Consider the following 23112-nt stretch of genomic DNA (forward strand, 5'->3'; position numbering starts at 1 on the left):
CGATGATACCGAGAAAGAATAACTAAAGTACTCGGCTTAGCTTGGCTAAGATCTGAATACCACATGGTTTCTTTCATTCAGACCAATCTGGCAAGATTGCATCCTACCTGTTCTATGATGCCTGCTATGCGGAGAAGAATGCGTGTTAGACGTCTGTCTCACACTACCATCAGCAGTACCTGTGGATATCGATACTTTGCTTGGTTCGGTAACGGCTCATGCAACGTGTTGTCCCCAGCGGCTACCTATTCTGATGACTGCATTCGTTGAGACTTCGCCATCACGATTAGGTGACGGTGAGGTACGAGATGAAAGCGGCACACAGGTACAACCTTCTGTGACCATTGCTGATCCAGACACCGATGATGGCAATGCTTCTCATATATGCACTATTTCTACTTTTTCGGACTTGTTCCAACTTTCACCTACTGTTGTAGACAAATTCTTTGCCAGCCTATCTGAGTTAATGTTCTCTCCTAACAACGAGAATAACTTTTGAGCACATAACGTTCCCTGAACTCTGAATTCGACCTTCAATTTTGAAAAACAAAAAACTTCTACAAAAGCGTGGAACCAATTTTTTCTGAAAGCGGAACTATTTTTCCCCGTTCCCAAAATATTTACTTTTTTTGGCACATGATACTCTGCTTTAAGTAGAACTATTCTTAGAGAACAAGATTTCTATTTTTGAAACTCTAGAGACAATATTTTGCCTTGGCCTGTAGCACATGTACAGTATTGTATAAATGTGATGAAATGGTCTCGATCTTCTCTTATGTATTAAGAGCCATTTCATAAATGTAATTTTCGTGATTCAGTCAATCATTTCAAATGTACAATATATGCATAACCTGAATGATATAATTGCTTAAAAAGCGTACAGTATACTACTCATATTCGTTTACATACCATTTCAAATGCATTCTATGTATTTTGGGGTGGGCTGGAAAACACATGCTTAGTTATATGTTTAATATTGCTTAGTATTTAGTAATGATGGACATTATACGTGGAGTGGGTGTTGTGAACGTATCTAGGACCCTATTTAAATATTCCCGATTTATGCCCTTATGTGGTGATAACAAATCATATCCTTATAAAGGCATAAGAATCATATCCATATTTAGTCATAGCCAATGCAGTCCAAATACGGCAAGGTTACTCCCATAGACTCCTAGAAAGCACAACGTGTTCTTTAAACAAACCAAGCCTCCAGCAGCCCGGAAATTCCCCCTGCTTCTGTATTGATTTGTCCTAGAACTGCTGGAGTCTTAGAAAGAACTGCGAGTTCTTAGTGACGTCTTATGTCCACCCTTATGTCAAACTCGGCACCTTCCAGGTATAAATATACCAGCATCTGCCCTAGCAAAACACACGGTGGTTTGGAGCAGATCAGCTATCTACTTGCCCGACGCTCTGCTGTGGCAAGTGCCGAAGAAAGCCGACCCTCCCATTGACGCACTGAGAGAGACGCTGTCTTTTCTCCTGCCGAGAAATCCAGCTCCAGTGTTTCCAGTCACCCTTGCGGGTTGCTGGGAGATCGAGTCCTGAGAACGCGATACAAGACATCCTTCATTCTATAAACGAGGTATGGAGCCGATTAGACCCGTAGAGAATTCTTGATTCAGATTCTTAGCAAAACTACCTTAACTCAAACCATAGCTCACTTACTCTTTCCCACGTACTAGGCTTAGGTTAGGTACACCGGGGGTAGGCGTATCTTAGAAGCACCAGTTGAGTAAGTTTAGTCAATGATTTTATATATGTATATATTTTATCTATTTTAAACACGGTATGGCTTAGAAAACGTACCATGCTTTTACAGTATTATTTCATAATACTCCTTTTACTGTACGCACTTTACTTTATGACAAGTATTGCAATTGTGGCAACTCACTTCTCTTGCATGAGAAAGAAGACTGTTCAATAAATAACCACTTTTATTGAAAACGCCAGTCTCTCTATTTCTCTGCGCCTCTGGTGAAACTAAGCATGCACGATTGACTGAGTTAAATAGTTATCTATTGTTTCCGCGACTCTGGAGATATACTCCTTATTCTGGAGGGAGCAAAGTTGTCATGTTTATGCGGTTGTCAGAAACTAATCCCTTCTTGTCTATTCAGGAAAGTTAACACCTTGTTTACTCGAGAAAGTTTCTAGTGACCTCTGAGCTATCTGGCATTCATAATGAAGTCTAACCTATTCAATAGAGACCTAGTCGACCTCAGTCCTACGTCTAAACTATCGTTTGTTATTCCAATGCGCAGAGCCTATTGGGAATATAGGAACTACACTACATAAGTAGCTCTTACAGCAGAAAAGGTTGGAGACCCCTGTTCTAGATTAAGCACATTCAAACAAAGAGGGTAAAGAGTTTGTGAGCTGTGCCAATAGCTATACCAGTGGTCTTCAAACTAGCGGGGGCATGAATTGATCGGGGGGAGTAGCAACAGGCTGTGGCCAAGAGGAATATACCCCCAAGGATCAGAGCCAAATATAATGCACACTACAATGCTGTGTATTCAGAGAAACATTGGCAGTGAGCCAAGCTATAGTCTACCTTTAATGTTGTATTTCACTCTCTAATGTCCTGTCTGGATGTAGTCAGCGTGTGGGAGGGATGAATGGCTCCAAATAGCCCTGAAAGACCCGCACCCCCCCCGTTATCTATACTACTATTATGAAGAGAGAGCTGAAACCTTTGAGGCCGGTAAGCTCAAGAAGTACAGCACCAATCGCAACACCCAATACAGCATTGTAAATGGGAGTTGCAGCAGATAGACATAGGCTATACAGCAGCCCAACATATACTTTGTAAGGGGAAAAAACATTGTGGGGTAAAGTAGTCCGTAGGAGTGGCACCAGCTAAGAGGTGGGCGTGGGAAAAGCAATTATACAGCGTGCGAATCGCGTTATTGGCGTGTCGTTTAGTGTTGTGGGTGTGTGCGGTCTGATACTCACGCCTGTAGCATCGGCGTCAGGATAGCGTTCTATCACATCGGGGCGTCGGCGGGAGCGGACACTGACGCAGTGTGTGGCGTCTAAGTGCCCGGACAACGTCGGGACGGGCGGGAGTGGACACTGACTCGGTGTGTGACATGTAAGTGCCCGGACAACGTCTGGATGGGTTGCTAGTCTCTAATAAAGGATCAGTGTGGACACCTAAGCCTATAGTCCAGGCTGCCACTGGCATATTGGCAATCGTGCATTTGATTGCATCTATAAAAAGGATATGCTCAGAGCTGTTACCTGTATAGAATATTTATGAGAAAATGTTTGTTATTCTGGAGGGCCCATTGATTTTCTTTTATAAGCAGAGGGATGCGGAATTAAAAAACGTTTGAAATCCATTGATCCATGCAAAGCTTCAGTAAATAAACCTGGACCAAATTATCTAGAACAAGTTATTACCTAAAGTAAAGGGTGAAACAATATACATTTAGACTAGATGTCAAGCATATCTGATTTCAAATTAAATGTATGTAAACAGTTTGGTTTAAGATGCGATGACCTAAGTATAAACTTGGTAGCAAAACTAGAGAATTCTTTAGGTCCAATTATAGTTCACAAAGTTGTCCATAAGGCATGTTGAAGTAACCTAATGCAAACAAAGTAGTGGTTTCTTAAGTAACAAGATTAAAGCACTCCTAAAAAACTATTAAGAAAGTAATTGTTAGCATCAGACACAAAGACTTGTTATTGGAGACAAAACATAATTGCAAGTAAAGGTTATGGTGCATCTTCAGACACATTTAAGGAGCCAATGTGTTTTAAGTAAACGGTAAACACGTGCAAACCACATTACATCAAGTACCAAAGCGCAACCACTCTTAACTCGTATAATATTCAGTATATACAGACTAGCATTGGTTGCATGGAAGTACCTCCAAGTAATAAATTGTATTTGCAATTTAGAATTAGATATGAGATTGTGTGAGGAAAAATTGAGTACACCCACTATTTGGAAATCGGCAATTGACCACTTCTGTCAATATCAGATGAAAGGTGCTGAATAGGGCTTCATTTCCAAATAAGGGCATAAGCAATAAAACTACTATAGTGGAATTCCCAGGTTTTGGTTGAGGCAAATCCGTCAACCAGCCCTTAAATATAATCCTTCCAACTTAATAAACCTAATTAAATGCTTGATATAAAAAGGTGTCCATTTTACTACAGAAATCCTTACCACTCTTTTCATTGTCTAATCTAGTTTCAGTGTTGTGGTGCTCAGAATTCTTCGGACTGGACTTCAAGCCCCTTTACACTGTCTAGTGGCTTTATTCCATCCTCCTGTTGCAAGAATAATCAGGTCGTCTGCAACACCACAGCAAATGAAAATGGAGAAAATGGAGAATTTTCAAACCTAAACACACAGGTTTGTCTGCACCAGCTATGAATAAATAAAGTAATTGCACCCTTAATAAGATGTACGCAATCTATGCTATGAAATCCTATTTTGTTTGGTCTAACTTAGGACTTGGGGTGCGAATGGGCATCCCCTGAACCTTTTTTTCATTGTAGCTTTGTGCAACAACTGTGAATAACAATAATGGAAACAGCGTATTCCGGTTTGCTTATCCTTCACTTGAGCAAAGATTTGCGATTTGAAACCAGAGCTAGCAGGTATAGGTTTGAAAGAGGTCATGTAAAATACTGAATATCATCGACACCAACTCCTCCTGTCAGAAGCAGCTTGGATTATTTTTTTTTTTTTTGAAAAACCTTTATTGATGACATGGAAGGCGTACACAGCTACTTGCCTACAACCTGTTACTACAGGCCGGCAGCAATCACAGTTCAAATAGGTGTGCAGGTCTACGATGCAAGGGAGAGGAATAACAAGTTAGACACAGCATGTCGCCTACAACCCAATGGGCCGGCCGCGATGTAAAGGCTATGGTAGTAGCTGCAACATGCCTGTGAGTCAGCAGAGTACGATCGTACATTATCAACATGAGGTTTCATTTAACATATAAAACAAACCAGAGAGGTCAACAAAAAACTTTCCCCGCCCTCGATATCCAACACTTAAGGAGAGTGTGTGCGGTGTCCGGTAGTAAAAGGACACATGATCCACCGATCTACGGCGGAAAGGGGGGGGGGAGAGGAGGGGGACAATCTATGATCCAATCGAGGCTACAAGGGTACGTGACATGTAGAGCGCAACGTCAATGTGTGACATGTAGGCGTATGGCATGATAAAACCAGGTACAGGGATGGGCGCCTACTCAGCCAGAGGCAAAAGAGGGGGGGGGGGCAGATGCAGTGCAAGACCCAGTCCCCTAGAGTGATATGTTCAGCCCAGCGCTCCAAGCCTCCCACCCATATGCCAGGCTCCCAAGCAGTCTAGAAGTAAGGCTGCTCCCCGAGTAAGTGGGGGGGGGGGGGGGACTGCCACTGCCTTTTCCCAACGCCGGGGCATCAGGGCCCAATTCAGAGAAGGTACAGGCCAGTCTAGTCTACGTCTCCACCGGTACCCGCCTCAGAGGCATCTGCGTCTTGCGAAGAACGGAGATATGTGGTCAGGGGACCCCAGAGGTCCTTAGGGCGTGATTTTTGTGGGAGTAGATCGGCGTATGTGTGTAAGTGTTCCTGCCACGTCGACATAGTCGACAGCCATGTCTTAAATTTGGGTGCCCGGCCTCTACCCCAGCGGCATGCCACATGTCGCTTGGCTAATAGGAAGCCCAGCGCAGTGAACTTCCGATGAACTTTGATCGTCGGAGACGACAGGCCCGACAGAGCGACCTTAGGACAGGGCGCGACGTCCACGCCAATCATGTCGGACATTGCCTTAAATATTTCTTCCCAGTACGTTGCCACAGCCGGGCACGACCAGGCCAGGTGGAAAAAATTCGCCCCCTCGCGCCTACAACGCAAGCATCTATCGTTATCTCGGAGACCAAAGCGGAATAGTTTGGCAGGGGTATGATCGAGCCGGTGCAAGTATTTAAAATGCGCCAGCCGCAGACGCGCGTTTCCCGTAACCATGTTTGTGTGCAAACAGCATTCTTCCCATTGTTCTTCCGACAGTGGCTCGTCGAGGTCTCCGTCCCAGTCTCTACGCGCTCTGAGCAGCGGGGGAGAGGGGGGGGCTTGTGCATGTTTGTACAACATAGATACCACGTGTTTCGGGGGCTCAGATTGAAGGAGGGCGTGTAGAGGCGCTACGGTGTCTGGTTCATCAGGAAAATTGGGCGTGACTGCCTTGACATTCTGGCGCAACCGAGTATAGAGGAACGTATCCATGATTGAAGGGGTGGAGTCCCCAAAGAAGTGAGCTGACGTGCGGAACTTCCCTTGAAGATACAGATCCCCCCAAGTATGGGCCGCATACTTCGTAAGCAGTTTACGGCCTATCTTCTCACAGGCGACGCTCAACCTGGGATCATATGCCAGGGGCATACGCGGCGAGTATAAAAACCCAGTCCCCATCAGAGCAGCAATGCGATTCCAGGCTTGTACCGTGCAATCCACCGTGGTGGGGTCTTGCTCTGTAGCTCGGGTCGGTGCGTAAAGATACCCCGATGGCCGAGCAGGTCTCATATAGCCGTCCTCTACCGCCAGGTGAGCCATGAAGGAAGGAGGATGGAGCCGGTACACAGCGAAGTGTCCTTGGGCGCAGTCATAGTAGCACTGAAAATTAGGGACATCAAACCCGCCTTGATGATAAGGCAGCATGAGCGTCTGAAGGCAGAGTCTCGCTTGCTTGCCCCCCCAGATTAGTCTTGACAGCTGGGAATTAAGGGCGCGAAAGAAGTAAGCGCCTGGGTTGTAAGGTATATTAGTAAATAAATAAAGGAGCTTGGGAAGGACCACCATCTTAATTAGGGAAATGCGTCCCGCCATCGACAGTGGGAGATGGATCCACTTAGTGATGGTGTCAGTCAGCTTGTCTATAACCTTACCATAGTTAGCTCGAATGAGGGCTTCGCGGTCTCTAGTCACTATTATGCCTAGGTACTTTATTTCGTCAGCCTCCCACATCAGAGGGTAATCCAGAGGGAAAGGGATGGTCTTATCCGTCAGGGGAAACAGAGCTGATTTCGACCAGTTGATCTGAATCCCGGATATGGCTCCGAATTTGGTTATCTCGCGCAGTAGAGGGTTGAGGTTCTCCTGCGGTTTGTCTACATACAAGGTCATGTCGTCAGCATATAATGCAATAAGCAACTGCCTTTCCGGGTAGATTAGGGAACGGTGGTTGTGGTGTTGCCGGAGTTTGGCCGCCAGGGGTTCAATGGCAATCGCGAAAAGAACCGGCGAGAGCGGGCAGCCCTGCGGATCACAAATGGGGCAGACCGGGAGCCATTCAGCAGTACCGTGGCCTGCGGTCTGCAATACAGCAGACGGATCCAATCTAGGAAGGAAAAGGGGATTCCCATCCGTTCCAAAAGGGCTAGTAAGTAGTCCCACTCTAGTGAGTCAAACGCCTTAGTTGCATCAAGGAAAATGGCGGCCGCCTCACAGCGAGGGTTAATGTCCTGCAGGACAGCCTGAAGGGTGCATAGGTTGTGCGATGTCGCCCTGTTGGGGACAAACCCAGCTTGGTCCGGCAAGACCAACCTCTCCATCAGCAAATTTAGGCGCGTCGCGAGTACTTTCGCCAGGATTTTCATGTCAGTATTGAGTAAGGACAACGGCCTGTAAGAGTCAGTGCTCTGGAGGCTTGCCCGGCTTCAACAAGGATGCTATGAGGGCTTCCCGCATGGTGGTCGGTAAAGCGCCTTCCTCAAGGGCAGTGTAGTAAACCAGCTTCAGTAGAGGAGCAAGCAGATGTAGATAGGCCTTGTAAAAGCCAATTGGTAGCCCATCCGACCCTGGTGCTTTGCCGGATTTCATAGACATAATGGCGTCTTTTATTTCATCAAGCTCCAGTTCAAGATGTAAAAATTTCTGTTGTGAGGGGCCTAACCATGCGACTGCAGTGTCATCAAGATATGTCTGCAGGTCAATAGGAGTCCCCCGGTGGGAAGCGTAGAGGGAAGAGTAGTGAGCAGTAAGGATGCGCAGTTGTTCCTTTAGTTCTCTCTGTGGGACCTGATGTTCGTCCAGAAGGGTTGCGACATAATTCGAATATTTCTGGGGCCTAACCGCGAAGGCAAGAGCCCTGCCGGGTCTATCCCCCTCGCCGTACAGGCGAGCCGTGTATGGTTTCCCGAGGAACTTGCATTCCCTTTCCGCCGCTTCCGAGTATTCATTAAGCTTCTCCCTAAGGAGGGCCTTGGGTGCATGCCCATGCGGATGTCGGGTAACGGCACGTTCAAGATCAAGGAGCTCGGATTCTAATTTGCGCAGCTCGCCACGAAGCGACTTAAGGACACCTCCTCCCTTCGCATTGCACCACCCCCTGACCGTGACCTTAAAGGCTTCCCACACAGTCGTGAAAGATGGTACAGAAGTCACATTTCGCTCAAAGAAGTCCCGTATGTCCAGTTCGAGCTCCCCCCGGAAAGCCGAGTCAGTGAGGTGTGCGGGATTGAGGCGCCAGTTTGGATACGGGGAGACCTCGATGGGAATGCGTAATGTAAGGAGGACTGGCGAGTGATCTGAGAACGTCCTAGCAAGGTGAAGAGCTCCCTCCAGCCAGGGTAGAAGGCCGGCTGATAGGGACACATAGTCCAGCCTTGCCCATGTGGAATGGACCGCTGAGTGGTGGGTTCCCTGTTTGAGAGAGGGGTGTAGGTGCCTCCATGCGTCAATGTACCGGTGTTCCGTGATGAGTTGAGATAGTGTACGTTGGGCATGTGTGTAGTGGGTGGGTAGGGGGTGGGATCTATCTCGACTCGGCTCTAATGCAGTGTTAAAGTCGCCGCCCAAAATGACATGGCTGATGCCCAATGCATGAATCTTACCCCATAGTGTAAGGAGTGAGGACGTGTCGTCAGTATTAGGGCCATAATAACAAGCAAGAAGGACAGTGTGTGAGTGTAGTGTCCCCCATAACATGCAATACCTCCCCGCCGGGTCAGACTCTGTACCAGCTGGCGTAAAATGTATCCCTCTTCGAACCACTATTGTCACTCCCCTAGCATAATTTGAGTACGAGGAGAATACTTTGCTAGAGGCCCATCTAGATGCAAACAATGGGGAACTATCCACTGGTAAATGATTTTCCTGAAGCATGGCGATGGATACCCCCTGCCTATCCAGATATCCCAAAATGTGTCTTCTTACGCGGGTCATTCAACCCCCTAATGTTCCATGTCACCAGGCGGAACTGCTGCGTCGGTTGCGGCGCAGTCACGTCACCAATTTAACAAAGCAAAAAAAATATGTGCAGCGTATTGGTGCCTCTATACGGATCTCGACCATATCAAATGCAAGAAAACAACAGTTCCCTCCCGGGCCCTCCCCGTCAGCCCAACCCCCACCCCGGAGCCGCGGCTTAACACTCATAACAGCATGCATTCGGAGTATCGACCCACCCACAACGGCAACCCCAACTAGCCGTGCATTAAGTTCCCACCCTCCCGCCCTGAACCAAACCCAAACCAGAACAAAAATCAAGAAAATGTCTGCATAATCCTCCGCCCTTAGAAGGGGAGAGGAGTTCTGGGGAATGCCCATTGGGGGTCAAAACTAGGGGCACCGGCCCTGCCAACCACCTCCCTACTCTCACCCGCATACAACCAGGGTAACCCCGGTCGGAGCTGCGGGACGGAGGTGGTTTAGTGAGCACTCAGTAGATACTTAGACCAGCAACAAGTGAAACATTGCAAAGACCTCACCGGAAGAAGCAGGAATCAGTCACGTTGAGTGGGTGAACAGGGGATAGTGGACTCAAAGGGGCCACCAAGCAGTGCAACACGTTAGTCCTGTTGCGATAGTGGCGAATGCGACCTGGATCGTCGACGAGTTGATTCTTCCCTGTGCTGATCTTTCTTATACTGCTTAAGAAAGTCCTCCACCTGCTGCGGATTTTGACAAAAATGGTGCTTGCCCTGGTGAGAAATTTTTAGTTTTGCCGGGTACAGCATGGCATAGGGGATCTCCTGGGTTTGCAGTTTCTTTTTGACCCCTGCGAATTTGCGCCTGGCTTCCTGTACCGTGGTAGTGAAGTCCGGGAAGAAGGAAAGCGTTGTATTCTCATAATGAACAGTTTTTAGTTCCCTTGCTCGCCGTAACACCGCATCTCGGTCCCTGTAATTAAGAAATCGTGCTATGACAGGCCTCGGCGGAGCCCCGGGGGGAGGGGGAGCGGCCAAGGACCTGTGGGCCCTCTCGACGATAAGGTGCGGGGAGAATGATTCCTTTCCAAATAGTTCCACAACGAGGTTCTCAACAAAGATCTCCATTTTCCCGGTGTTGGTGGTCTCCGCAAGGCCTAGAATGCGGACGTTGTTCCGGCGCGATCTTGCCTCCAAATCCTCATTCTTGTCCGCTATGATTTTAAGCAGCCTGTCCATTTGGGTGAGCTGGCGACAGGAAGAGTTAGCTCCGTCCTCCAACCCCGAAATTCTATCCTCGGCCTCTTTTATGCGAGAGTCATGATGTTCCAGCTTGGCCACCACGCTCTCCATGCGCGTATTGATGGTGTCTATTTTAGAGTCGATAGACATTAGGCTTTGTTTCATGCCCAGCAGGAGCGTTTTCCAGTTCTCCTCCTGGGGGGCTGAGGTCGATGGCTGTCTCCCCCCTCCGGCGTAGTTTTGGAGGTCTTCTTAGCTTCGAATGGGATCTTCGACTGCCGAGCATCAGTGCGCCCCATGGCGCGCCTGGGTGACGGAGACACCGCAAGGGAGGACTCCAGTTCTCTGTACAGTATAGGTGCCTAGATCCAGAGGGTTACAAGAGCCTGCTGCAGGCGCCGCGTGGTGCAAGTGCCAGGGCGAAGTAGGTAACGAGGGGTGGTAGTGTTCCAAGAGGACGTGAACAAAGCAGTGTGCCAAGGTCTCCCCCTCGCACCCCGAGCACTGGCTGTGAGACTCCCAGGGGTAGAGCCGAGAGAGCCGTGAGGTGTATGGAGCCGGCACCGTCTGATCAGAAGCAGCGTGCAACGTGTCCCAAGAACGCAGTGGGGACGCAGAAGCCAGATGCCGTCGAGTTAGCAGCCGCAACGAGCAGCAGGGCACTCCACAAGATGGCCGCGGAGGCGGTCGTGACGGCAGTCCCAGACGCGGTCCCAGATATTGCGTCGCGTCGCTAGGTAAAGGTAAGCGCCTCGGCCCAGTGCGAGCCCCGCTCCTCGACCCCCCCCCCTCCAGCGCCCTTAACCGGGACGTGGAGGGATGCCGCGATACCGGGCCAGCGGGCGGCCGCAGAACAGCACGCACTCCAGGGCTTCCCCCACAGCCGTCCTCGTTAGTATGCAATGAGCAGGGGGGTCAGCAGTCCAGGGGGGGCGGCGGGAAATGGAGGTCGATCGGCATCAGACAGGAGGGGGGGTGGCAGCGACGGAACCGTCACCGGCGCGGAGTCCCAGCAGCGGGCAGCAATGGGTGTCTCCACTCAGCAGGGGCCACGCGCGACAGCCGCCCCCGGCAGCGTCCGCTGGCCCGGTCCGAATCGGCAATAGCACGATCCCCGGCGGAGGCAGTCTGTCACAGCAGGCATCACGCAAGCACCAGGGCTCGCTCCGCAGCCAGAGTCAACAGAGGCGCATGGCGGGTTGTAGCAGGCAGGGGAAGCCGCAGCTCCGTGGGGAAGGCGGGAAGGCTTGTACCTGCAGGCAGTAGGGTAACGATCACCGCTAGGATGGTCCACCACGAGCAGTTGCAGGACAGCGAAGCAGGATGAGTGCCACTCGGTAGCTGGAGCACCGCCGGCCAGGCCTCCGAGCCCCCGGCTGTCCTATCCGGTGTGTCCGGGCGGGTGAAGCGGCAGGAGAGCGTGGGGCACCGCGCCCGGGTCACGGGCCAAGTATTTCCGGCACCGTAGGCGCTACGAGGGAGATAGTAGCATCGGAGCGAGCCCCTCGGCCAGGCGAGTCCGATCCCACGCAGTTCGAGGCAGGATTGCTGGTCAGGATGGCAGGAAGGATGGGGTTAAGGCCCAACTGGGCGAGAGCCTCACTGCAGAGCGGCCATCTTGGTCCGGCGCCACCTAGCGCCCCCCACAAGCAGCTTGGATGAGATGGTTGAGTCTCAAGTGGAATTTGAGGAGCATGGATAATTTAGATTTTTGTAGGAAATGCTAAAATCTGCAGAAGAATCCACTAGTGGAATTTAGTGCACCTAGTGATAGCATAATGGAGAAAATTCGCTAGTTGATTTGTCACCTGTGTTTTCTGCATGTTTGTGTATGCATCACATGCTCCTTCTCAGATTCCACCACCACAAGAAACAGACTAGCATCTGCAGTCTCTAAGCAATGGTGTTTTTCACTGACCTGGAAATGAGAATTTACCAAAACCAGGTGAGCATTCATTTGCTGGATGAAGCCACTTCGCCAGGTTCTCCCAATGCAGACTTGCTCAAATTGTTAAAGTTAATTTTTTTTCAAGTGATATTTAATTTTTAGAGCTAAATTTACGTTGCTGTCATCTTCAGATATCTGCATTTCTTTTTAACGGTCTTAAACTTTAAAGGGACTATCTAATAAACCACTCTTTTAATTCCCCCAAACGGTAAACCCTATTGGAATTCAGTTACATTTATAGATCTATAGCTTCTACTTTAACCCTTTTTAAAAAAAAATTAGTCTATTTTTACTATTTTATATTCCTTTGGCTTGGACCTTATTTATTTCTGACTTCATGGAATCGTGATCTTTGAATCAAGCACCCCAAGCCCCCATGTCAAGCCTTGGTCTTTAGTGGCTACATCGAACGGTCAAGAATATCATGGAGAGCCCTGCAGGATGTGAATGTTTTGGAAGTTCAGAGTGCGGAGTGTCCCAAACTTTTTTTCTCTCCTCTCCAGTGACTTTCTCACAATGTCAGAATTTTGGTACTCAAATAAGACATGCCAAAGTGCGCTTCACGCTTCTGATCAACATGTGTGTCTCTGTTACAATAAACAAGAACATTAAAGTTTCCAAATGGGGATGATAGTGACTGAATCTTAACCTGTGTCTGCTACTAATATAATCTCGTGGAAATATATGCTGGACAGAAGCCATGTTGTAATGTCCTTGAATAATATACTATACTGAATTAGTGTAAAGTTGGACACTGACCAATGATGTTTATCTTCCAGGGATGTGTTAGCAAGCTGAAGGTCTGGATTATACAGAATGTTGGCTTTATTGGAGCAATTGGAATTGGCATTGGAATAGTGCAGGTATCGCAGTGTTAAACATTGTTTAAAGTAATACCATCCTATTGTTAGAATTTGGTGTATAGCGCTTCAGCAACTAGGTGGCATTGGTATTCTATGGGTACAGCAGTGACACCGTTTACAGAAATGCCAATCTGCCCTAATAGTTGCCTACCTAAATGACATCTTTAAGATTGTTATACTTTTTGTTTAGACTGTCACTAGGTGGCGCTGTTAGTAGTGATAGCTCTACCACTTGTCATTTTTTTTACTGTACTTAAGTTCTAGTCGTCTTGCTCCAGGCATTACACAGTGAAGTTTACCTCGCCCAACAAAAAAGATTTAGCTACCCAAGACTTTTGAGGAAAACCTCCAAATACACCTAGTCACAACTCTTAGTCTTTCATGCCAGGGTCCTACAAATAGAGATCACACTCTTAAGCCATCCTCATCAATACCAGCATTTGTACCCTAGTGGTAACCCAAACGAAAGGTGGGAATGAAGGTCCCTGATGAGGAAGACTATGACTATGACTAGGAGTAAAAGATTACGGGTACATAATTGGGGCACTACTTACTCACTTTTTCTTTCTTGTCGCAGCCCATGCAAAATAAGAATGCAACAAAACTCATCACAGGTAGTTGACGACAAAGTGAGGACATCTCCGAAGCAAACTCATGAGAACAAGGGGCAGTTGAGAGATTAAAACCAATCCGCTACAGATAGAGGGACATGAATGTCTGTGTAGAGACATCCATATGGTGCTTTGTTATATCCCTCATGAAAGCACTAAATGAAGGTCTCGAGGAGGTGGACAAAATTGGTGGAAAGTTCTTAAGTCACCCAAAGTTCAGTAGTCTCTGGGGCCTGGGATGAAAGAGAATGTGAAAACTGGACCTAGTGATGTAAGGTTGCCAAAACCAAAGTAGCAAAACATAGTCCACTTGGCAGAAGACAGCTAGCCAGGCCTCTAGTGGGTGCTCTCACTCGCTATGAAAGGATCCCGATAGAAGACCAGCAGCATCTCCATAGTGTGTAAACAGCCAAAGGTACCATCGAAACACCTAGGCACTTAATCTAGAAACAAGAGGCAATTTTCAGCCCAACAAATTGCCCTATTCTCTCAGCTGGTACCTTGAGGATACTGCTACCAAAACCCCCTCCATGGTTATCCAATTTGAGGGCTATAGCGATCAAAGAAATTTCCCACAATCTGGTGAACCAAGGGCAGGGCTCAAAAGGTAATATGAGAAGGAAATATAGTACCCCAATACTAAGAGGTGAAAGCCATTTGGGCAACTTGAACATAGAAGGCTTTCAAAGTGGATTGCTATCCAGCAACACATCTAGGAGAAGAGTCATACTCCACAAGAACCTTTCATAAAGCTATTAAGTAACTCGATATTTTAGGAAAGTGGGTGGCAAGTACTCCACTTGAGGCTCATCAGGCCTACAAGAACAGCAGCCCCTTGGATAGTAGGAGATGGACTTCTTCAGGTCCTAGACATACATGTAGACTTGATACACAACCACTTGGGCAAACTTTACAATGCCTCGGTATTGAGGTGTTCAAAGGAGCAAAGATTATTGAAAAGCCTGGGTGCCATAAAAACAATCCATAAAATCCCAAAGAACCCTATGAACCCCAGCAAGGGATTAGGAATCTATATATGCAAAGGCATTGAGGAGTTCCATGGAGGTAAGGCAGATAGCTTGACAGATAAATGCCTAAAGTAGAAAAAGGTGAGGAGATCGAAGAGAAGATGGTACCATGCAAGAGAACAGGTATATTAGTCAACCACCAATAACTAGGTCCCATTAGTAACTGCCTAGCTAGGAGCCTTGGTGCCACAATATTATCCCAGTTACTATGCAACATTAACATTTGCAATACCCAGCACCCCTCCATACCTTCACAAAATAACAAAATCAATAAGCTATAATCTTATGATCTAAGCATCCCTATGAATGTGCAAACATGTAAAATACACAGTTGAGCTAAAATGTGCAATAATGTGGCAATACTGACAGAACAAAACACGCTGGTTACTACAGCAATTACATAACTGAATCCTTACATTTAGCAGCACCCGTTCTCCCTCTACGTGAAAACCATCATTGCGTGTGGTCATATGCCTTTGTTCCCTGCCCCATTGTGTTAACGCCCAACTTTTCACATGCATGTGAGGAAATTGAGTCCGAAACAATTGTCACCATGCCTTTTGTTCCATACTTTTGCATTCTTGTGCCAAACATAGTCCTTCACTTCTCTCACTTGAACTGGCTTTGAATACTGAAAGAATCCCTTTTGGATATTAACAGTTTTTTTAATTCTCACTGAATCACCTACTTTCACTGGCAATTGTTTTGAAATTTCACCAACAGCAGCATATTTCTTTTGCACCCAATGTCTCACATCCACCAAGCACCCCACCTGCAGTCTCTACCACCTTCCTGTTCATCTGTTCTATAGGCTTAGACCCAGCTACCCTACCTCTTTATAACGTCGACAGCGACACTCCTGTACTGATGTGGGATGCAGTCCTCAATGGCCAACACCATGTCCCTAATCAGGCTTCCAATCCAACCCATTTAACAAAGCTAACTGCAGTTATCCTTGATATGGTTTATCCATTCCCCCAACTCATTACTGCAGGGATGATACAAAAAGGATCTTTTGTGATTGATGCCATTAAATTCTAGAAATGTTCTTATTTCCCTAAATACCAACTGGCCACCGTTAAGAGTCCCTATTTCTTCAGGATACTTCTCCATCAGAAATACCTCCTTGAAAAAGTTAATGATTCCATAGGAAAGTCACATGGTCAACAAATGTAATTTCAGCCCATTTTGTAAATGAATCAAAAGAAAGGCATACTTCAGCACACTACCCAAACCTTTCTTATGGCCCTGAAACATCGAAGGCTAATTTAAACCATGGCAAGTTAGCCGTGACAATGGAAATGATAGGACTAGTTACTAGCCCATTGTCAGTAATAACTCGTGCACAACCATCTCAGACAAAATGTTCCACAGCCATGTCCACTCCAGACCATCAAACATCTTCCCTATCTCTGCCCCAATAGCGTGAATCATGATGTGACCTTCATGAACAAGGGTTAAGACTTTGCTCCAAAGGTTTGAAGAAACAACCAACAAGGCACATCTGTATAAAACACAATTCACTACTGATAACTCATTTGAAACTTGTTGGTAGGGAATAAGATTTCCATCAATTTTGTTTGTAGTGGAGTTTGAGTTCAACACCCTCCTTGAACACATGATGTACTAAATCTACCCCATCTTGAAAACATTTACATTTATCCTTCCTTCGAGGCAAACCACTGAATATCAAAATCTCAAGGACACACCTTAGTCCCTCATCATGCTCACATTTGACCTTCCCTTATCACTAAATGTTGTCCTGAAAAAAGGCGACATCTGACATGCCTCTGCACAGATTGTTCCAGAATCTCTGGAAAACTGATGAAACGGATGCTAATCCAAATGGCATTCATATACGATATGCCCCTCTGGTATCAAAAAGAACGTAAGGTGTCAGTGCTGACAAAATTCAACCTGATGGTAAGCAGCTGGCATATCCAAGGATGTAACAAAAAAAAGAGACTGCCCCTTAAAGGGTAGCTAGCAATTGTGTGGATGTTGGGCAAAGGTTGGCGATCCAACTATATATTAGCATTCAAATCACCTAAATCAACACATAATCTTAAAGGTTTGTCTGATTTATGTGCCAACACCACATGGGCAAGCCATTCAAAACCCTCTATTGGTTCAATGATTCCTAATTTGCATAGCTTTGCAAGTTATGTTCTCAATTCAGATTCTAAACCCAGAGGTACCTTGTGTCTTATGCATAACTGCTTGGTCATTCTTTTAAAACAATTGTGTTGAACACCCTACAATTTTCCGAACTCTTCCTTGAACATGTCCGTATACTTGCCTATTCATTCTCACTCAGATGGCACAAACAGGAGAAACTGGGATCATAACGTTTTTTACATAAAATTACTATATCCAGACAATTTAGGTCTAATTTTGTGTCCAGATTTGTGTGATCATCCCCGATTGGAACCATCCTTTACAACATAAATTGTTTCCCTTATAGAACTGCACTGCAATTCCAATATTGCATCAAATTTACCACCCAGCTCTACTCTTTTTTTTCTCCATGTGCAAGTTTTTTGATGCCCGATTCAAGAAATTGTCCATTCAAACGCAACAAAATCCTTTATATTAAGAAGTCTAAAAGGGGAACCTGAATCTGCCACGAATTTGACCATTTTACTGTTGACAGCTACCTCTCACAGAGGAAGCTTCCTTCTGTGAACATCATACATAGAGTATATTTCTACAACTTCCTCCCAACCATGCTCTGTCGAAGACAACATCAGTAAGCAATTATCAGATACGTTTCTAGCGACTTACCATTGCAGAAGTATGGGGTTTTAACCCAGGTGCTGACTTAATCACACGTGCAAAGTGACCTTATTTTCTGCCCTTGAAGCTAGTCTGATTAACAGCAGCACTATACTTAGCGTTTCTCAAATGAAACTTGCTACCACACCGGAAACACAACATATACTGGCACATGCATCAACGTAGGCTTTTACAATTCCTTAATTGCGATTATTAGGCTTTTGCGATTCCTTAATTGCGATTATTAAGGAATCGCAATGAAGGAATTGCAAAAGACTATCCATGTAGGAATTGCTATAAAAATAGCGATCACCACACATTCCTTAATTGCGACTCGCAAATTGCGATTCGCAATAAGGAATGCCATCCCATTCATTTCTATGGGCCTTCAGGCCCATAGGAATTAATTGGATACCGTGGGTTCTGTTGAGGGTTTTCACGTATGCAGGAAGAACAGCGCCTTGACTGGTAACGGTAGATATATAGTGAAAAGCAACAGTAATGGAACGGTGCTACTAGGTCAGAGGAGACCCCAAAACCTCTGCAGGGAGTGGCAAGGGCCCACTCAGTAAATACAACAAAAGTCCTGTGCACACGTTATGGTAGGTATATATAAATGTCGTAACAAGTGAAGAACAATTCGTAGTTAATGAAACAAGGTAGACACAAATGAATGTTTTTTTTCCAAAATTGAAATGTATTGGGCCTTCCTTTCTGGAAGGGTGACATCAAAGAAAGCAACCAGCCGACACGTGTTTCGTCACGCAGGCAATGAGAATGTGACTCTTCAGGGCTGTATAATGTCAATGGGTAAAGGTTTGTGTAGCCTGTGATAATTTAGACCAGACATTACAGGGTATGTGTATAGTACCAGCGAAGATGTATCAGTAAAAGCACGGGAGGATGGGCGGGTACATCCGTCCAACCAGCGATCTGTAGTTACGGCAAAGGAGAGACGGGTAGTGTCTTCCTCGGTGCTGGAGGCATTAATTTGTGTCTCCCTTGTTTCATTAACTACGAATTGTTCTTCGCTTGTTATGACATTTTTATATACCTACCATAATGTGTGCACAGGACTTTTGTTATAGGAATGAATTGGAGATTGCGTGATCAATTTGCGAGTACCAGTAGGTACTCTGAAATTGCTCATGCAATTGCAAGGGTGTCAAAATGACACCCTGTTGCACCCCTGTAATTGATCTGTGCACATATGTTGCACACACACATGCCCTAAGGGCAAAAATACCGGTGGCAAAGAGACAGATTCTGAGAATCTGTCCGTTTGTGACCGGTTTTTGCTTTGATTCATGTGGGCCATAGTTATTTTCACTGTTAGACTTGGTTTTGAGATTTACTGATTTCTGTGGAAGCTTTTCACCTCCCACATTATATTTCCTCTTCTGAATGTTTCACAATTTGTTTAATCTGGTGGTTTCACAATTTGTTTAATCTGGTGGTACCGCAAATCTTTCATACACCGTTCAGAATGTTTAATTTCTCTAGCTAGCGCCAAGGCTGTTTCCAAATCAGGATCTTCCATATTGGAGTCTCTCTTGGACCCTACTATTTTTTGTTTTTTCTATCAATTGGCCGTGAATAATTTTATCATTAACATCTCAATAATTGCACCAAGGACAGAAGTGTAAATACAGCCACAAAATCATCAATGTACTCTTCAGTAAGTTGTACATGTTGTAAACCTGTGTGATGACCCAACAGTGGTTATTTTTATCAACAGTTCTGATAATTGAGGTGTATTTGTCCATAGTATTAATGACCTCACCAGATACAGTACAGACATTGACAATGTCTAGCGGAAGTGTTTTTAAAGTGTTCCTTCCTTCTGGACCCAAATTGTATACCAAAAGTTGTTTTTTGTTTCTTGGAAGTGTCTGTCAATGGCCTCTAAATATTCCTCAAATACTTCCTTCCATTGTGGGCAATTAAGTGGAGGAGTGCCTGGAACAGGTAAGAATGGTGTAGGAGCTGAAATTCTCTCCAGGAGTATGGCCTAGTGTGGACGAGTTGCTGACACCCTTCACTAGGCAACTACCTGTCATAAAGTATTGTACACAAATATTGCATAGGTGTGCCTGTCACCGTGAGTGCAGGCTTTAAATGTACACAAACAGCAACACTGTGAACACTCATCTGGAACTGTTTAAGTAAATGTTTGGGAATTAAATCATTTCTAAATTGCTCACAAATGGCTGCCAAAACATTGCATCCATGAAGCCTTTACATTAGGTTGGTGACAAACTTAATCCCAACCTCCTGAAAATGACCAGAGGCATGGCACACAATTTTCAATGTGCATTTGAGGACAAAGTCCATTCCAAAATGTCCGCGTTATGTATGCACAAAAATGTCTGTAAGGGAATTATGGCCAACTCCTTGCTCTTGGGCCGGCTCTTGAAACTCCAAAATCCTCCTGAACATCAGCAACATGGCGGAGCAACATTTGCAGCAGGGAAATTCAGTCAGGACTGCTGCCTAACGCAAACATCCAGCACACAACCAGAGAGAAGCGTTGCGTTACCAGGAAATGGAGCGGACCAGGTGCTGATGGCAAATAATTGCCAATGAAGTGAAGACGGTACCAGGTAAGGGAACAGGTTTATTTTTTAACCACCACCAACTAGGTCCCCACACCAGCTGCCTAGCCAGGAATCTTCTTGCCACAACATTCTCCAGTAACTAGGTAACATTAGAATTCCACAATACCAACCCCACTCCATCAGCTGCAGAACCCAAGCATCTTTGACAGCTAAATGCCTGAAGCGAAAGAAGGTGAGGAGATGAGCTCCTCTCCCTAATGTATAATTCAGTGCTGAGGAGAATATTCTTTTTAAAGGGCTTTTAGACTAATATTCCTTTTTTTGCACGTTTCAAACTCCCACACCACTAGCAAGCTTTGCTGGTGGTGTGTGGGTTTTGAGGATGCAAAGAGACAAAGGGAAATATACAGGATCAGGGAATGGAACTGCTTCCCGAGCTGCATGTGAAATGGTTTTAAATAAAAGGTCTGAGGTGTAATGTAGTAAAGGTAAAAAGGCTAGAAGAAACTCTTCTGTCTTGTGGCAGAGAAATGAGCAATCTGCATAGGCCTGGAGCTGCATTACATATCTTGCCCCAGGAGAACAGGAGTTTGCACCGGCTTCTTCCACCCCAGGGCACTTTGGTGTGCTGGCCCTTCTGTAATACGATGTGCCCTAGCACACATTTTGCACTGGCACCATCACAATGAGTCATTCCCTCGTTTGCATGGGACCTGGCCGCATGCAAGTGGGGTAACATTTTGTCTATGTACCCATGCTGCATTACAGACTGTGGCATATAGGCAAATAATTTATAGATGGTTAACTGTGAATAAAGCAGATGTTTTTCACCCCAGGATTTTCAATGACTTGATAAGAAAATCCTCTAGCTTTGCTGCTTGATACTCCGAGCCCTTCACTTAAGATATCTCCATTACTTGTTATCCAGGTATAATTTTACATATCGATGCATTGTGTTGGAAGTGGTGACCTCCCAACTAGAAAGCGTGTACCCTGGTAAAAGGGTGTTTGTGTCAGAATCCTGTCCACTCAGAATTGCCCCCTTATGCCAACGCTCTAATGAATGTCAGTTGCCTGGATAAAAAGTCCAATTAAATAGGCTGGATAAGCAATGTGAAGAGACAATTGTCTGATATTGGGCTGCAGGAAATTAGGGACCGTACTGACGCAGCAACCTCCCCCTCAAAAGACCTCGTGAAAACACTGTTTGGGGATTTGGTAGCGCAAGCTGAGCTCAGCAATCCACCAAGGGGGAGGCTTACAAATGAGTTTATGGACTTCTAACTGGATAGTTCCCTGGAGAATTACATCGATATTATCCAGGTACCATGTGACCGGACACTACTCATCAAGTTTAGCGCCGGGACACCTCTGAGGTAGCTGGGGGCTCTATAAATGTCAATTACATTACATTGGTACACTTCCTTTAAATTCATTCCTAAGTAGTTGGCATTGTAATCCATTGGCAATCCGACTAAGCTGTGGATGCTGCAACACTGCTATCGAATCTGAGCTCATGTAGTGTTTGATTGCCCAGTTTGTGCTCCCAAGAGCGAACTGGCTAAAACCAATTTGCCAACAGCTGGGAACACGTAAACTTGAAGCTACTTGCAAATTTTAAGATCAGACGGGCGACCTTTGTTTGCTTGCACTGTTACCAAATTTCTAGGGCACATGCGTGGTATTGGGAGAAAGGTGCCAAAGTCTAGAATGCACTAATGTTGCCATATGATTGAAAATTGTACATTTTCGCATTTTATCTCCTGCAGACTGTTTTGTTCTCCTCTCTTTTTTAGCATTGCTTGTACTTTCAGGGCCTGTTTTAATGTCTTTCTGTAGATTTTTTTTTAAATAGGATACCAGTTGACATCCTGCTACTGTACTTTGAGTGTTGTCATGTTCTTGCATTTTCTGTCTGATCAATGAAGATTTTAAAACTCTTATGGCGTGTATGCCGAAATAGTTATTAAGCATAAGAGGGTGTTTGTGTTCAAGCTTTGTCAGTAAATACTCTAAACCTCTGTCCCATTTCCAAGTATAGGAAATTGATGTGCTCAATTATTTAACCTTTAAGGTGACCTGTTTTTGTTCTTTTTCCTTCAGAGTGTTGGAATCATTTGCAGCTGTTGTCTAGTCAAGTTACTGAAAGGAAATTATAAAGTCTTGTGACCTTCAAAGACCTCCATTTATACATTCCTCCGATGGGATCCAGCATTGTACTGCCTACAGCAAACATAGATTTACCTATTCAGTACCACTGTAATACTTAACATCTATGGAAAGCTAATGTTAAATTGCGGACTAGTGAAAAATAAAAGAGCAATAAAATAAAAGACCAAATATTCTCTTATTTATTATTTTTGTCCAGTTTTTATAGAGCGTGAGCTCGAGCCGAAGGTCCTGGACCGCTTTACCTGAGCACCAGTAACATTACACAAGGACACATTCATGGTTTTTGTAGGCACAGGGAGATTAAGTCATTTGCCCAGAATTACAGGATGTTGAGCCGACGCCGAGCAGGACACAAGTCGAGGGTACATGTGGGTGGACGGCGCCGATCCTGCTAATAAGTTTGGCCCACCTGTAAAATGTGCTGTACTCGTCCGGGTTAATTTTCAAACACCGGGACATATTCAGCAGGCCCTGCATGTTGTCTTCATTCAGCAGCGACAGCAACAGTGCAGACGACTTGGTTATTTTAATTTCCAGCTCGGCCCAAAGCAAAGCCCAAACATAAGGGCCCAAAAGGCCTCCTTTTGTTCGAGTATCCTGGCTGGGAGTTATCTGAGCCTCATTCCTAGATGTAAATGCAGTGGAGGGGAAACAAAGTCACGCCGCTTGTTAGCATATCACACATACTTGAGAGGCATCCTTTTGACTTTGTTCAGGCCTTGCATATAAGAGATGTGCATGCACT

The 23112-nt window shown here is 45.6% G+C and overlaps 1 protein-coding gene across 4 annotated transcripts in view; it reads left to right on the forward strand.

Moving 5' to 3' along the window:
* Nucleotides 1-22528, forward strand: part of LOC144824984 (CD63 antigen-like) — a 79441-nt gene extending 56913 nt beyond the window's left edge. For 2 of the 4 annotated variants that reach the window (XM_078683908.1, XM_078683910.1), the window contains exons 5-7: nucleotides 4211-4375; nucleotides 13140-13223; nucleotides 22299-22528. In XM_078683908.1, the coding sequence (XP_078540034.1) occupies nucleotides 4211-4375; nucleotides 13140-13223; nucleotides 22299-22364 (315 nt within the window). In that variant the 3' untranslated portion in view covers nucleotides 22365-22528. The remainder of the gene's footprint in view (nucleotides 1-4210; nucleotides 4376-13139; nucleotides 13224-22298) is intronic. The other 2 variants (XM_078683909.1, XM_078683911.1) reach the window with 2 other exon arrangements.
* The last annotated feature ends 584 nt before the right edge of the window (nucleotides 22529-23112 follow it).

Source organism: Lissotriton helveticus, chromosome 3_1 (assembly GCF_964261635.1).
Source record: "Lissotriton helveticus chromosome 3_1, aLisHel1.1, whole genome shotgun sequence".
In the NCBI taxonomy this organism is placed as follows: Eukaryota; Metazoa; Chordata; class Amphibia; order Caudata; family Salamandridae; genus Lissotriton; species Lissotriton helveticus.